General features: G+C 35.5%; 1 protein-coding gene across 1 annotated transcript; it reads left to right on the forward strand.

Moving 5' to 3' along the window:
- Positions 1-4,742: 4,742 nt before the first annotated feature.
- LOC133857784 (probable protein phosphatase 2C 76) lies at positions 4,743-14,025 on the forward strand. Its single transcript, XM_062293135.1, has 10 exons — positions 4,743-5,073; positions 5,187-5,213; positions 6,047-6,323; positions 7,111-7,238; positions 8,777-8,875; positions 9,139-9,297; positions 9,835-9,921; positions 12,140-12,231; positions 12,665-12,739; positions 13,594-14,025. The coding sequence occupies exons 3-10, from the start codon at positions 6,070-6,072 to the stop codon at positions 13,750-13,752; spliced, it is 1,053 nt and encodes a 350-aa protein (XP_062149119.1). The 5' UTR covers positions 4,743-5,073; positions 5,187-5,213; positions 6,047-6,069; the 3' UTR covers positions 13,753-14,025.
- Positions 14,026-15,263: the final 1,238 nt, after the last annotated feature.

A 15,263-nucleotide genomic window follows, 5' to 3' on the forward strand; every position in this document is an offset into this window, starting at 1 on the left:
GTGTCTGTTGGCTAGCTTACTAACATCTCTCGCCCCAATTTAAAATACAAGTCAATTGATCAGTTCTCACAAAACTTTTCTCACTTTAGAAAGAGACACAGCGAGCTTCCTTGGCCTTTCCCTTCACTACCAGCTAGCTGCATGCCACGTGAATTTCAAAGGTGTCACTGTTAATATATGAAGTTCATTAATTTGCATGCCTAACTAGCTGGACGTCATATATGATATATTCATTCGTCGTGTTTACTGCTCAACTTTCTTCTTTACTTCCCCTTTTTTACCTGTGTAATCAGTACTGATTCCAAAAGTTGGACCGAATGATTTGAGAAAAAATCATCTAAGGCTGTTTTTACCCACAACAATTGTGTTGTTTTTTAGGGTAAATTTTGAATCATCCATATATATAAGACCTGCACTAACATTGAAACGGTACTATATTTTTTCCTGGGGCTATAACTATTTAGCATTAAAACATAAACATAAAAATAAGGGGTTATTTGGTCTGTACGTACCTTCCTCTAGATAAAACTCACAACTCAGAATCTTTATGAGTTCTATATGCAGCCTAGTACGTGATCAAAGGCAGAATTAGAATTTCCCATTCGGAAGAAGGGAGGATATGAAAGAAGGGTCAAGTTTAATTTTGAAATGGATTATGCCATGGCCTCCCTCGGCCTATATATATATATAATTCATTCAAAAACCAATAGAGCCAAAAACGCTCTACAAAAACAGAATATTAGACTTTGAATAAACAGTCCCCTGGAATACAATCAAGCCATATTTTATTGGAATCCTGTTGAACACCCAAACGAGCAAGAATATGGGCCAAACGAGCCAATCCAGAAAACTCCACAATATCTCTCTAATGTCTTCCACAATTTGTCCATGTTGGGTCCAATTAAAATCTGTTTTAGCAAAGGATTGAACCACTTGCAACGAGTCACCCTCCAAAATAATATTTGAGAAACCCCTGTTGCGACAATATTCCGTAGCCCGTAGAGCAGTAATTTCAACCACAACTGGATCCAAACATGTGTCTAGAGAAAAACTACCAGCTGCATGAATCAAAATTCAATAGTGATTTATCGCAAGTTTAGTAATTTTAAAAGTCGCGTCATTTTTAAAGGAGCACAATAATGACAAAATAGTGACTTCTAGCATTACTTAATTTGTTGAAAGCCCACCGCCTTTCACATTGGTTTTTGGCATTTACTATGTCGAGTCTCCTTAATTATCAATTGGAGATGAAAAGAAAACCCTATTATTGGTAGAGACATCTTATTTAGTTTTTTTTTTATTTTTTCTTCTCAGTTATGTGGCATTGTCAATTAACTTTTAAAGTAATCTTAATTAAAAAAAATATCAATAATGTATTGACAATGCCACATCAACGGATAATAATGAAAAAATAATAAGAGAATACAAAACAACATTTTTTTTATTGGTATGCTCATTCTCAACCCTTTTACATACATTTTACTCATTATTTTCTTTTATCTCACTTTCGTTAACCATCAAAGGGGATTTCACTTTATTGATGATGAGTCACTCTAATGTCTTGTTTAATTTGCAGAATGAGTACTATTCCATTATAAATGGAATAGAGCCCCCACAACTCGTTCGATTTTCATAGCTACCCTATAATCTTCTATGAATTTGGTAGTCGAGATTATAACTTCATTAGGGTGATTGAAATCTCCACCATTAACAACTAAGTTTCGCCTAAACCAAATTCTACGTGCTACTTCTGCATGCCTATCAAATTCCTCATATGTGCACCCTTCAATCATATACTCGATCACCTCCCAAAAAGAATTCCCAGCCACAACACTACTCTGAATTTTACGGTCACAAGCTCCCTACACATCTGAAGCCGAGGGACAGTCTCAAAGGACATGCCGAGCAGTCTCCTGTGCATAATTAGAAAAAATACATGATGAATCTAAAACAATACCTTTCAGATTAAGAGTAAAGAAAAAAAAAACCATTCCATTATATTTTATTCTCGGTAATAACTATTCTATTTCCAATGGAATTCATTTCGCAAACCATATATACGAGGCATTAGAGTGACTCATCGTCGATAAAGTGAAATCACCTTTGATGTTTAAGTTAACAAAAGTGAGATGAAAGAAAATAATGGATAAAATGTATGTAAAAGGGTCGAGAATGAGCATACCAATAAAAAAATGTTACTTTGTATTATCTTATTATTTTTTCATTATTATCTATTGATGTGATATTGTCAATCCACTATTAATTTTTTTTTTAATCAAGTTTAATTTAAAAGTTGATTGACAATACCACATGAACTGAGAAAAAAACAAAAAAACTAAATAAGATGTCTCTACCAATAATAGGGTTTTCTTTCCATCTCCACAATTGATAATTAAGGAGACTCGACATGGTATACGCCGAAAACCATATGAAAGGTGGTGGGCTCTCAATAAATTGAGTAATGCTAGACGTTACTATTTTGTCACTCTTGTGTCCCTCCAAGAATGATGTGGCTTTTAAAATCACTATTGAACTTGTGACTGATCATTATTGAATTTTGATCAAGTGATGATTTTAAAAGTCATATCATTCTTGGAGGGACACCAACTTGAAGAAAGAGTAACTTTTAGAATTACTTCAATAAATTGTCTTCTTTCGGTAAGATGTTTCAAGAGTAATGCTATAAGTTCATTTTGTGTTACTCTTGTGTCTCTAAAAAATGAGGTGTCTTTTAAAATTACCATTGAACTTGTGATTTATCACTATTAAATTTTAATTAAATGGTAATTTTAAAAACCACTTTTTATTTTTAGAAGGACACTGAAATTGACATATAAAAAACTTATAAAATTACTCATATTCCACATGTGAACTTCTCCAACTACTCACGTTGGAATGGACCTTCTGATTCATTTCCTTACTGAATTGACCGTGGATAGTCACTGTATAAAGGATGGATGTCTTTTTACCTTGTACGACCATGACCATTTGGGCGCTTGCATGGGGCGGGAGGGATTCAGTGTGCCGAGTATATATGATATTGAGATATTCAATGAGTCCATGCCTCAGTTCTGGCTTGCATTGGGTCGAAATTACGGGCTTTCTTTGGGACTTTGGGCCTCTGATTGGGCCTAACTGACCCGTTTGGTAATCGGGTACTCCATAGAAGACGTGACATTTTTATTTTGTCATTAAAAGAATTCGATTTGAAATATGACAACGTGCTTAGAAAAAAAAAAAAAAAGAGAACGAAATTTAGAATTCTTAAAAATTTAAGATCAAAAGGAAAAGTCAATTTTGGCTCAGAGTAATTAGACAACCTCTCGGAGCATTTCTCAAACAAACGGGTAGTGATTGGGGACCATTGACCGGCTCCCTCCCCCGCTTTATATTAAAAAACCCAATTTTATTCCAAGAGAATAAATAAAATAACATAAAAAATTAAAAGTGGAATAAAATTGAGTTTTTTAATATAAATGGGGGAGGGAGCCGGTTAATGGTCCCCCAATCACTACCCCAAAACTATATAAGTATCCGAAATAATTTTCTTCTACATCAATGATTTTAAACAAATATCCCAACATATATATACACATTAAAATATGAGAAATGATACATGCACTACAAGTGCATTTCAAGTATACAACTTCAAGGCATATTGAAGTGGGGCTCACACATGTGAGTTCTCACTTAGAGTTGTGCACTTGTTGTAATTCTATCATTTTCCTTAAAATAATGTTCATCGATCTTTGATTTTCTTTCTGATTTTGAGTTATCCAATTTTTTTCAAATTTAAAAGAAATTTAATAGAAATGAAAAAAGAACCAAGTTTTGAACAATAGCAAGTTTGTGTAAAACTTCTGCTCCGTTTGTTTACACATAAAATATTCTTTTTGTATTTTGCAGTAATTGGTATAAAAGGAAATGATAGTCAATAAAAATCATTTTCAAATTGATTGTAAAATTCTCTTTAATTTTTGAAAAACGATTTACGGTTTTCTGGATTTAAACTCTTAATTTTTGCAAGCATGTTTATGGGAATCCGTCACCGCTGAGCATTGAAGTTTGTTGGTAGCCCAATTCTACTACCGAAGGCCCTCGAATTTTGGTATCCAATCTCTGAAATCCAAACGGTGCTGAAATCTGGTATTGGTCTGCGGACGTTCGACACCTTCGCCAGATTCCAGCAAAACTGGTCAGAATCTGACACAAATGGCTAGATTACAACCACCTTCACGGGAATTCGGCCAACGAAATTGGCCGGAATTCGGCCAACCTAGATTCCGGCGAAACTAGCCGGAATTTGGCCATTATCACTGGATTCTGACTTTCATTGTCGTAATTCAGCAACAGTAGCCGAAATCTAGTGAAAGTGACCAGAATCCTGTCCGTTATTGACGACATCTCGTCACCAGTGATTTTTCGCCGTTGGTGATTTTTTCGTACGAATTAAACACCCAAAAATATTTTTAGGGTTTTGAAAAATGATTTCGTTAAAAATATTTTATGATGAAAAACATTTTACGTCAAAACAAATAGAGCATTCAATTGTAAAAAAAAAAAAGAAAGAAAAAGAGTTGAATAAACTTTTTAGAGAATCTATTAAATTAAAAGATTAAATTCGAAGATCTGGATCAAAAGACAAAAAAAAAAAAAAAAAAAAAAAAAAAAAAAAAAAGAACGTGTGACATTCTAATTGCCAACCTTGAAAACTTACCCTAGCTATTACCCACATGATAATCTTCCCCAAAGGCAATGCATGAGCACTGCCACGTTGCCACCGCTCTTCGGTGCCAAGCTACGAAAGCCCATCTCTCTCTCTCTCTCTCTCTCAATCTCTTTCACTTCCACTTCGCGATCTCGCTCTCACTCATATCTCCACCTCTTGAATCTCTCTCTCTCTAGGGTTCGGATTCTCTCTCTATCATTCTAGAGAGAGGAAAGTACTAAGAAGCTGATTCTCAGTGCCTATCAGATTCGGATCCTCTCACTTGCGCCAACCCGAGCCGGATAACTTCAATTCGGTATCTTCGATCTGATCCGACTGTTATTGGAGCTGAGCCTCGAGATTTGGTACGCAAAATCCATTATAAATCGATTATTTTCATCGAAAATCAATCTAATCAGCTCTTTGTTGTATAATTTCGATCGAGTTTCTTAACCTTCTATTTTTTATTTTTTTGCAGTTCAATGGTCCGAGTGGTTAAGAAAGTGTAAGATGTTGTTAAATTTTGATTTTTGTTTGTTCTTTTACTTGTTTGAGTTGTTTTTGTTTTATGTTTGGTTGCTGAGAAACCTGGCGTAAATGATAGATAAAAAGAGAGAGAAATTCGCGGTGTTATATTATGTTATTTTGCTTTTGCATAAACTCAGCTCAATTTTGATAGATGTTGTCGGTTTTATGGGACTCAATTTATTGCAATTCAAAATGGATGAGATTTTCCGAGAGATTAAACATATCGTGTTTGAATCAAAGAAGCTATTCTTGGAGGACTTTTGGTCTTATTTGATAGTCATTTTGTTGTTTGCATTGCCGTTGTTGTGCTTGAATATGGAGATTTGGATGCTTTTGTTTTATCTTTAATCGAGTGTATGGATTGTGAGTAAATAAATTTTAATATAAATTGTGGAGATTTCGGTGTGGACCGTGCGGTGATAGTTCATTTGATGTTTGTATTGCTGTTATTTTGCTCAAATAAGAAGCTTTGAATGTAGGAATTTTTTTAATCTTTAATTAAGTGTATGGATTGCGTTGGAATGGAATTTAATGTTACATTTGTACGTGGAGATTTCAGTCTCATTTGGTTGTTCATTTGATGTTTGGATTGCTATTATTTTGCTGAAGTGAGAGATTGAATGTAGTATTTATCTTCAATTAAGTGCATGAGAATTGGACTATTAAATTTTTTGATATATTTGCTTTTACTAAAATTTCCAATATTCAAAATAATTGCATGTGAACCAAAAAAATATGCTCAGTTTGTATTCAATTATCACTTTTGGAGTTTTGGTATAATAAAGTAATTCTCATAATATCATTGAGCAGTGAATAAGAGATCTGGCACTATTATGCAACGATTGCATAGGAGTGTGATTGTTCAAGTTGGTCAGATAGGAGTATTTTCCAAAAGCAAAGTGCAGTTGGGTGATATCCAAAGGAGTTTCCATGCTTGTCTTGGCCTAAAGTATTTGTGGAATCGTGAATTTAGAACAAGTTTAAGGATGATGGTTGATACAAGTGCTACAGAAAAAGGGGTACCCAGTGTTGATGTGTTGCCTGAGAAGGACGAAGATGGTGGATTTGCTAGCGGAGGGTGGAAAAGGTTAATATGGGTTTCCTTCTTTATCATATTTGGTTTGTATGTAATTATTTTGAATTATACTTACAAACGTTCCTTATACTTACTGAGCTATAGAACCGTTCAGTTCTATTTTGCTGTCACAGATTACATATTTGTTGCCAGTTAAGACCAAATATGCGTAGTATTGTAATTTTATGTACAAGTGTATATAGTTTTCTTGTTGACCTGTTTATTTCATTTTATTTTTTCTTCCCCGTGTTTGACTAAACAACGAAATTTTTGTTAGGAAGCCAGAAATTTAGTTTGATACAATTTTTCATACTTGTAACTTTCGACATATAAGAAAAATTGTGGTTTCAACTTAACAAAGTTTTTCTATTAGGAATTCATAAGATTGGAGCCTACCAGGGGGGAAAAAGAAGCAAGAATAACTCAGACGATCTTCAAAGGAACTCTCAATTTATTAGCAAACAATAAGAATCATTTTTAGAATTATGTGGAGAAAAGATAAATATCCCATTTACAAGAAGTTAATTGATTTTATTCCTTCTTTTCTATTCTAAAAAGGAATGAGAAGTATTATATTTCTTTAATCATATCCGTCTATTTCCGTTTACTGAAATCATCTTTGCTTTCCTCCCACAGACTGACTGAACTTGAGGTAAATGAACACAAATGAATCGTGTGCAGGATAATAGTTATTAATGAACTAAATTTGTCTGCGTGGCTGCATTCCATGCTATCAGTATACTGATAATCTTATTTAGATCAAACTGCACTAATCTTGTGTCTCTTGTCTAATTGACAGTGAAGATGGAAAATTGAGCTGCGGATATTCAAGTTTTAGAGGAAAGAGAGCAACCATGGAGGATTTCTATGATGTCAAGACATCCAAGGTTGATGGGCAAATAGTCTGTCTGTTCGGAATATTTGATGGTTAGATTTTCTCTGGTCATCTCTTGTTATAGAGAAATACATAAATTTATGGGAATTTCCTGTGTAATATACATACAGAAGGCGTCCTACGTGGTTCCATGTTAAAGGACGAATACAAACTCCTACATTTGCGGTTATATTGTTTGAACTTATCCTATATGCACGTGACCAAGGAGGGAGTCAAATTATCAACTAAAATGAGTGTTTTGCCATGTTGTCTTCATCTGATACATTAGGAAATTATTATATGTGCACAGGGTTTTGGGTCACTGTTTTGCTATTTAAGAGCACTCCTAATGGTTTATGCATTTTTATATGCAAATGGCTAACCTACTTTATCTATTTTAACTAATGAGTTTCAAAATGTACCATATATGAGATTATCTATTATTTCACTATATCATTTAAATATTCATTTTTTGTTCTTTCTTTATTTTAATTCTAAGATATTTTTTCAGCGATAAGTCATTTTTTTGGATAGTTATTTGCTATAAAGTCAGCAATTTTTTTTTGTTCTCATCTGGGGTGGTTTGCATGAGTGTGACCTGAAAATGGCAAACATAGATTTTGTCATATAGACATACTCTGAAATACAATTTCCCAGATTCGGAGATATATTAGAATCTTGCTATGGCGTAAATGAGTTTTGGTGATAGAGGGGAGGGGGGAGAGAGTGAAAGAAAGAGAAACAAATAAAAAAAGAGATGCGTATATGAAAAGTTCTGGGATGTATTTTGTAGTTTGGGCTTTATGGGAGTTTCTTCTGGATTTTGGGTTTTTGGGGCCTTCAGGATTTGTGTGTGCGTAGGTTCTTGTGGGTTTTCTTCTGTGGGCTAGCTGGGTGTTCCTGTGTATACTTCTTGTGTACTTAAGAGCGCTTTTCGCTTATTTTTATAAAGTTTTCTTACTTATCAAAAAAAAAAAAGTGCAACTCCACATGTGGAGTTGCACTATTCACATATCCATCACAAATGCATTTTGCATTTGATTTGGATAATCGAATGGAGGGTCTTTTTAGTGAATTGGTTAGCCATTTTAGACTAAAGGTGAACCTGGCTAAGCAGGTGAAAATGGCTAAGCCATTGGGAATGCTCTAATTATTTGCTCTTAAGAATTTCATTTTATAGAAGTTTGGCGAACTCTGACAGTTTTTGCTATTTGAGCATCCACAAGTTTAATCTAAAATAGAATCATTGGGAATGCTCTAATGGTTTGCTCTTAAGAATTGCATTTTATAGAAGTTTGGCGAACTCCGACAGCTTTTGCTATTTGAGCATCCACAAGTTTAATCTAAAATAAAATTATCCAAGAAGCAGAAAGTGTATGTCTTTTATCATTGCAATTGTCAAACCATGCTGCCATTTGGTCATAGATCTCAGAGTTTTGCCTTACAAATTATCAACTCTGGACCTGTTTTTCACATGATCCACTTTCTTGACATTTCACTTATGGATGATAACTGCCATCTGGAGACTGAAGCCACTTTTGTACATGAATAGGATTCAAGTTATCTTAACCAATATGACATGTCCTTACAGGTCATGGCGGTTCTCGTGCAGCTGAATATTTAAAGGAGCATCTCTTTGAAAATCTCATGAAGCACCCACAATTTATACCCGACACCAAATTAGCTATTAGTGCGTTCAAGTACTCTGATACTCCATTTTTATGCACTACTTTGTGTGAAGCAGCAGGGTTATGCGAGTCTTGCATATCCCTGGTTGTTGTTCTGTCTAGGATCCCACACTGGTGGAAATGTTTGGTAACCATTTCTGAAGTGAATGGCTTTGAGTCTTTTGTCAACACCGGTTCACAAGGAGTGGGGTCCTGAATGGAATGCTTTTCCTCCTTTTGATGTGGATTTGTGATATTCTATTTGGTAACTTGGATATGTTTGCAGGTGAAACATATCGACAGACTGATGCTGATTTTTTGGATTCTGAAAGAGATACTTTCCGGGATGATGGTTCTACTGCATCAACAGCAGTATTGGTTGGTAACCATCTATATGTTGCCAATGTTGGAGATTCAAGGGCAGTAATATCTAAGGCTGGCAAAGGTAATACTTGCATCATTAACTTACCATTTTAATTAGATATTCCACATGTTGGGCCTCAGTTATTAAATGGGAATTTGAACTTATACGTGAAATGATTAAATCAACCATTTCCTATCAACTTAAACATTTGGGGATAAGTGATGGTTTGACGGTATTTATATTAATTTTGTAGGTGGTGATTGCTTAGACATAAGTTTCTTGATAAAATCATGGTGGAATCAACATGTTGAGCTGAAATTTATTTAGGATATGAGATACTAAGAACTGGATATCTAAGGAATTTTACTTGGTCCCCCCACCCCCGGGGGAAGAGTTAGTTCATCTGAAAAACATTGCACTTCATCATCTAATACTCTATCTGCATCACTTAATATGTGTAAATATTTGTCAAAATCTAATGACAGCCTTTTTTTAGTATTGGTAGTTGAGCTGTAACACATGATTTCTAGCAAATACTCCTGTGAACTGTACATCTAAACTAATATCAATAGCAGTGAATGGGACTTCTAAAGGTAGCTGATTTTTCCCTTTTAACAGCAATCCCTCTTTCCGAAGACCATAAACCAAATAGAAGTGATGAGCGGAAGAGAATTGAAAGTGCTGGTGGCATTGTAATGTGGGCAGGTAAGATTTATTTATGTATATTTGTCTAAGTGAAACAAGGAACTATATATTGGTTGTGATGAGAATTCTTAGTGGCAAAGTATGTGGTGCAACTGATCTACAAAACATGGGTTCATATTTTTGTGGGTCTTGCCTGCCAAGAGTCGGGCTTGTCAAACTAACTGGAGATTTTAGCAAAGTACTCTATCTTGAATGTTCAGAGAGAAGTTGGTTATGTATAAATGGAAGCTTTTGCGGACTGGATCTCCAGGATTATTCAATTTGCTAATTGTAGATCCAAACTGGGAGACCTTTTCTCCTCTATCTATCTCTCTTGTTATTGCCTAATTATCTTATCCCTTGGCTGATGGGTGCCTTAGCTGATGTAAGCTACTGCAGCTAGACATGACAGGTTTGATATGGTAAAACTCGACCACAGCTTTGTCATAATAATTTTCAGTCCCCAAACAAGTCTCAAATTAGAACTGGGTTGAGAATCCTATCCATATCAATCTTGATCCATTGCATATGCTACAAACTTTTTTCCTAGGGACAGAATGGGGAAGTAGCCTCGGCCAATAATTTTCAGACCAAATAGCATCTTTACTCCCATAAATAAAGGGTGGAGGATATGAGGTCACAAGTTCAATCATGTACGAGTATGTGACTTGTGTTTACCTAACAATAAACAAACTAACAAATAAATGAGAGTAAAATTTTGGTTTCTTATGTAGACAATGAAGAATTGAATACTCGCATTAGGAAGCATTGGAGTAGTGTGTGGTTTAAACTAGATCAGAAGTCATCTACAGGACAACAACCCAAGCCCAGGGTATTGCTCTCCCCAAGGACCCCAACCTAAACTCAGTTGCAATAATTGCATTCATAAACTAGGTAGGAGGATGTTATCTAGTTTTGGTTCCATTGTACTTCTTTCACATTCCAATGGCACTTATTCTCCATTGTTATCCAGTAAAAGCCTGGCCTAAGAGTGCTCACAGCAGCTTCTCTATAACTTCTTCCCTTCCCTAAATATAGAAAAAGTCTGAAAAAAACCACAAAAAGTCACATGCAGTAACTTCTCTATTGCTTCCTTAATCATTGGGTATGCTATAGTGCTACCGAATGCATTGGGTAACACTTTAGCTTTCTTTTATAGCTTCTCTATCCATTATTTTAACACAAAGTGTTTCTCTCCTCTCCTCTTTTTGCCTTTCATTGGGGACTGTGTTAGGATTTTGTAAAAAATGTGAGGGTAGGTAGGGAACTTATATTTTGTAAAGAAATAAGATTTTAGTGGTATAGAGAAAGATAAAGGAAGCTATTGAAGAGTGTATTTGGATAGGGAAACAAAAAATAGTTTTGTTCCTTAAAATTTAGGAAAACTCAAAGGAAGGTTGTGAGTGCTCTAATGATCTTTTGGTCAATGTTCTCCTTATGTGGGGACCACAGACACCATTGTTGACACCTTCCAGAATCTTTTCTGGTTTTTATTCTTTCACCCGTAACAGCTGGATCCCATCTAGGAGCATTTATACACAATAAATTGCATTGTTAAACTTCTGATTGTTTTCTTGTCATTTTCTGTTGCGTGTTTGGGATGCATTTGGTGTTCAATATATGAAAATTTTCCACCAAAAGGAAAGAAATTCTTAGTTTAGTCAAGTGCATGATGGGTTTTCTGTTATAAACTCTTGGCTAATAGAATGTGTCTCTAAAGAGTAGTCCAGTTTGGACAAGCCATTGTTTAGCCCTACTGTTTGTAAATTTGTCTACTGTCAGTCAGTGGTGCTCTCATAACTCTTCTGAATGATCTTGATATACAAACAGCCCAAGAGATTGTGATGAAGTTGAAATCTTGGGACTAAAGATATTTCAGTACTCTGCTGGGATATGTATTAGTATTACAAGATATTTGCAATGATTATCTCAAACTGCTGAAAGTACATACCTCATTGATTGTGTTGTCAGGCATGGCAAGTACGTGTTCAAGCTGTTTTCCTTGCTCGTATTATTCATGCATCACTATTCACTATTTCGCTACTTCAGCACTCAAATATATTATGAATTTCTTCTTTTGAATTCTCTTCTTACATTTCCAGGCTATCCAAAACTTCCAATGGGAAGGACCATGTATTCGGAGACAGATATTGTCTATTAGCATCGTTCTATCCATTATGATTAACAAAAAATGAGAACTCCAAATAGCTAAATTTAATCTGTTGTATTGTGTTGTTAGGTACTTGGAGGGTAGGAGGCGTGTTAGCTATGTCTCGTGCTTTTGGTAACCGCATGTTGAAGCAGTTTGTTGTGGCAGATCCTGAGATTCAGGTGATCCTTGAAATAAATTGATTTATCTTGTAAAAAAAGTTCTCTTTTGCATAAATTAACTCATTAATTACTTACAGAAGATTGAAAGGTAAATCTACTAGAAAGGAAATCAGTAAAATTTGGTGTATTAATTTTAGATTTGAGTAAATTTCTAATATAAAATATTGTAAATCTTTCTTTATTCAACCTGTATCAACTGCAAGCAGCTATGCTTTATTTTAGTATCAAAACAGTGATTGGACTACCTGTTTTCCTTTTGATGCTAGTATGCTACCCTTTATTTATCTAGCAATTCCTAATGTGAGTGCAGGATATGAAAGCTCTCTCTATCCAGTTATCTAGTAAAATCAGAGTTCTTTATATCTTATAGGCCATATGTGCTACTGTTGCCAGTTAAAAAAATGAATCATATATGCAATCTTTTTTTTTCCAGGATCAAGAGATAGATGAAGAATTAGAATTGCTTGTGCTGGCAAGTGATGGACTATGGGATGTTGTACCCAATGACGTAAGCCCATGACTCTCTCTCTCCCCCTAACACACTCATGTGCTCGCTCATACACACTTTGGTAACTGATGATTTGTACATTGGGAAGAGGGTTTGCCCTTTTTGGTAATGATGACCCAATGGATATCATATACCCACCTGGGGGTCTTGCCTTCAACTACATTTAATAAAGAACCGGCGTTCCAATTGTAGATTATCTTAGATGTGGCATCTCCATCGGGTCTAAAGTTCGAATTTCCTATAGTACAAACAATTCTTTGTGGTCACGTCTTCTAGCGAAGCCGGACTTTTATCCAATCCATGTGGAGGGGGCGTTTTGCAGCAGTCTAGGGTTTGCCTGACAGACATGGGTACACGAAGTGGTCCTATCTAGAGGTTTCCTGCCATATAAAAAAGAAAAAAGAAAAACTCCTTTAAGGTGGTTGGTCTTATCTCATCAGCGGAGATAATCAGAACATGTGGATGCATCATGCTGTGTATTCCCAACGAAAATCAGGGTATAAAATGCAAGAAACTGGATTGAGGATTAGCTCTACCTTATGATACCTGTTGCAGTGCCAGCCAATCTGGGTCTTTGAATCAAACACCTGATTGGGTGAAATATTATGGGAAGTAATTTATTAAAATATGGGTCACTGGTGAGTCGCGTGTTGACAGAATTCCTTTGTGTCGATCAAGTGGCTTCTTGTGGTTGGCTTTAGGTGCTGAAATGCAGTGATTGTGTGAGGAAGTCCAATAATTTAATGGCGTTTATTCTCTTCAATTTTTTTATTATTATTTTCTATCAGCTTTAAAGTTCTCCGGATTATCCACTTGTACATTCTGTGTTATCCACTTGTACATTCTGTGTTCAGGATGCTGTATCTCTTGCCCGGACTGAAGAAGAACCTGAGGCAGCAGCTCGGAAGTTAACAGAGGCTGCTTTTAATCGTGGCAGTGCAGACAACATAACATGCATTGTGGTGAAATTTCACCATGAAAGAGCAGATCCAGCCAGCCCCAATCATGATTAGAAATTTTATATTGCATGTGTAGATCAATTAATTTTTGGGTAATTAATTATTGAAATCTGCACATGCATACTGGCTGAATGTGCATATCAACGAAGAGGCAATTTGTTTATTCATTGGGTTTATTTCCATATAGGCTTGTGTATTTAAAACATGGACTTCATGACCTGTTTATTCGAGTTCTTGTCCAGATCTCAGTTTGTCTACCTGGCTGTAGAGGCGTCATTTAGGTAGTTTAGTTTCAATAATAAGTGCTTGATGCTTTCCCTTTTAGAATTTAGTGAATCTGTTTACAAGTGGTTCAATATTGTGTGGTACTTTTTCTTCTTACAGTCAAAAAAGTGTTTTAATAAACATAAAGCAATTTGGGAATGGGTAAAATGTATGGCTTGGTTAAACATCTTTTTGGCATACAAGTAAAGGAAAGGGTTACCGAAATGATGATTTTTGAAACAGTTTAGAAGATGTGCCGCCTGAAATTGCACCTATTGTAACGACAAGAAAAACTTAAAAATCACAATAAGGAAGCCATGGAAGAGCACTCCCATCAGTTTTCTTACCATTTTTCTTATATTTAGAGAATAAAACTACTTTTTACTTCCTTATAAAAAAACAACTCCCAATAAATTTCCTAAATTTTTCTCATATCAATTAAATACTATTTCCTTATCTTATTTTATTATTTTTTCTCTTTCTTATTTTATTTCTTTTTTCTTTTTTTCTCTCTTTCTCTCTCTCGCCTTCTCCAGAAACATCCTCTCATCTTCTCTGTCCTCTCTCTCTCAAAACCCATCACCTTCATCTCTCATCTTCTCCGTCCTCTCTCTCAAAACCAACTCAGAAATTTCTTTTAGAAATTCTAGGAATGCGATTTTGCAAAAATTTTAGCTCTGATCTCTAAGGTAAGGCTCGAATCATGGACTGAAGCAATGGATGTGGATTCTTCGTCGATGGTGTCGGAGACCGATTACGATTCGAGGGTGCAGAACCACAATAAGGCGTCGTCTCCGGTGGATCTTCGTTGGGTCGTCGTCGGTGAAACAAGGGCCGAATTTCTAGTGGGTTGACGGAAGAGACACGAAACAGGAGCCGAATTCCGGTGGGTTGACGAAGAGCCGATTTTCCGATTTTCTCCAATGAATAATCTGATTGCTTTGTTTGGGAGACATGGATTTGAGGGTTTTTTTTTTTTTTTTTTTGTTTCTGATTGTTCTCGTAGTTGGATTTTGTGTGGTGATTAAAGTATGGTTATTTGTTTGTTTGGTGAGAAAGTGAAGGAAAATCAGCAAGAAATTGTTTCTCAGTCATCTTCGGACGCGAGAGGGGGAAGGAGAGAGGACAGACAGGAGGAGAGCCGGTTTTGTTTTTATTAAAATAATGAGTTGGGAAGCAACAGTGCTTCCCAACCAAAAACCCCAAAATTAGGGTATCTGCTGGAGGTGCGATTTTGGTGTTTTTTGTGATATTTTCACTAAACATAAGAAAGAGAACCACTTTAAAGAACCTGATGGGAG

This window comes from Alnus glutinosa, chromosome 1, assembly GCF_958979055.1.
Source record: "Alnus glutinosa chromosome 1, dhAlnGlut1.1, whole genome shotgun sequence".
Taxonomy (NCBI): Eukaryota; Viridiplantae; Streptophyta; class Magnoliopsida; order Fagales; family Betulaceae; genus Alnus; species Alnus glutinosa.

Bases quoted from the DNA above. Each gene is read 5' to 3' on its own strand.
- LOC133857784 (XM_062293135.1), top strand. From the start codon at position 6,070: ATGCAACGATTGCATAGGAGTGTGATTGTTCAAGTTGGTCAGATAGGA. The intron at 12,232-12,664 runs GTGATCCTTGAA...TTTTTTTTCCAG, and splicing joins TGGCAGATCCTGAGATTCAG to GATCAAGAGATAGATGAAGA. The intron at 12,740-13,593 runs GTAAGCCCATGA...TTCTGTGTTCAG, and splicing joins GGGATGTTGTACCCAATGAC to GATGCTGTATCTCTTGCCCG.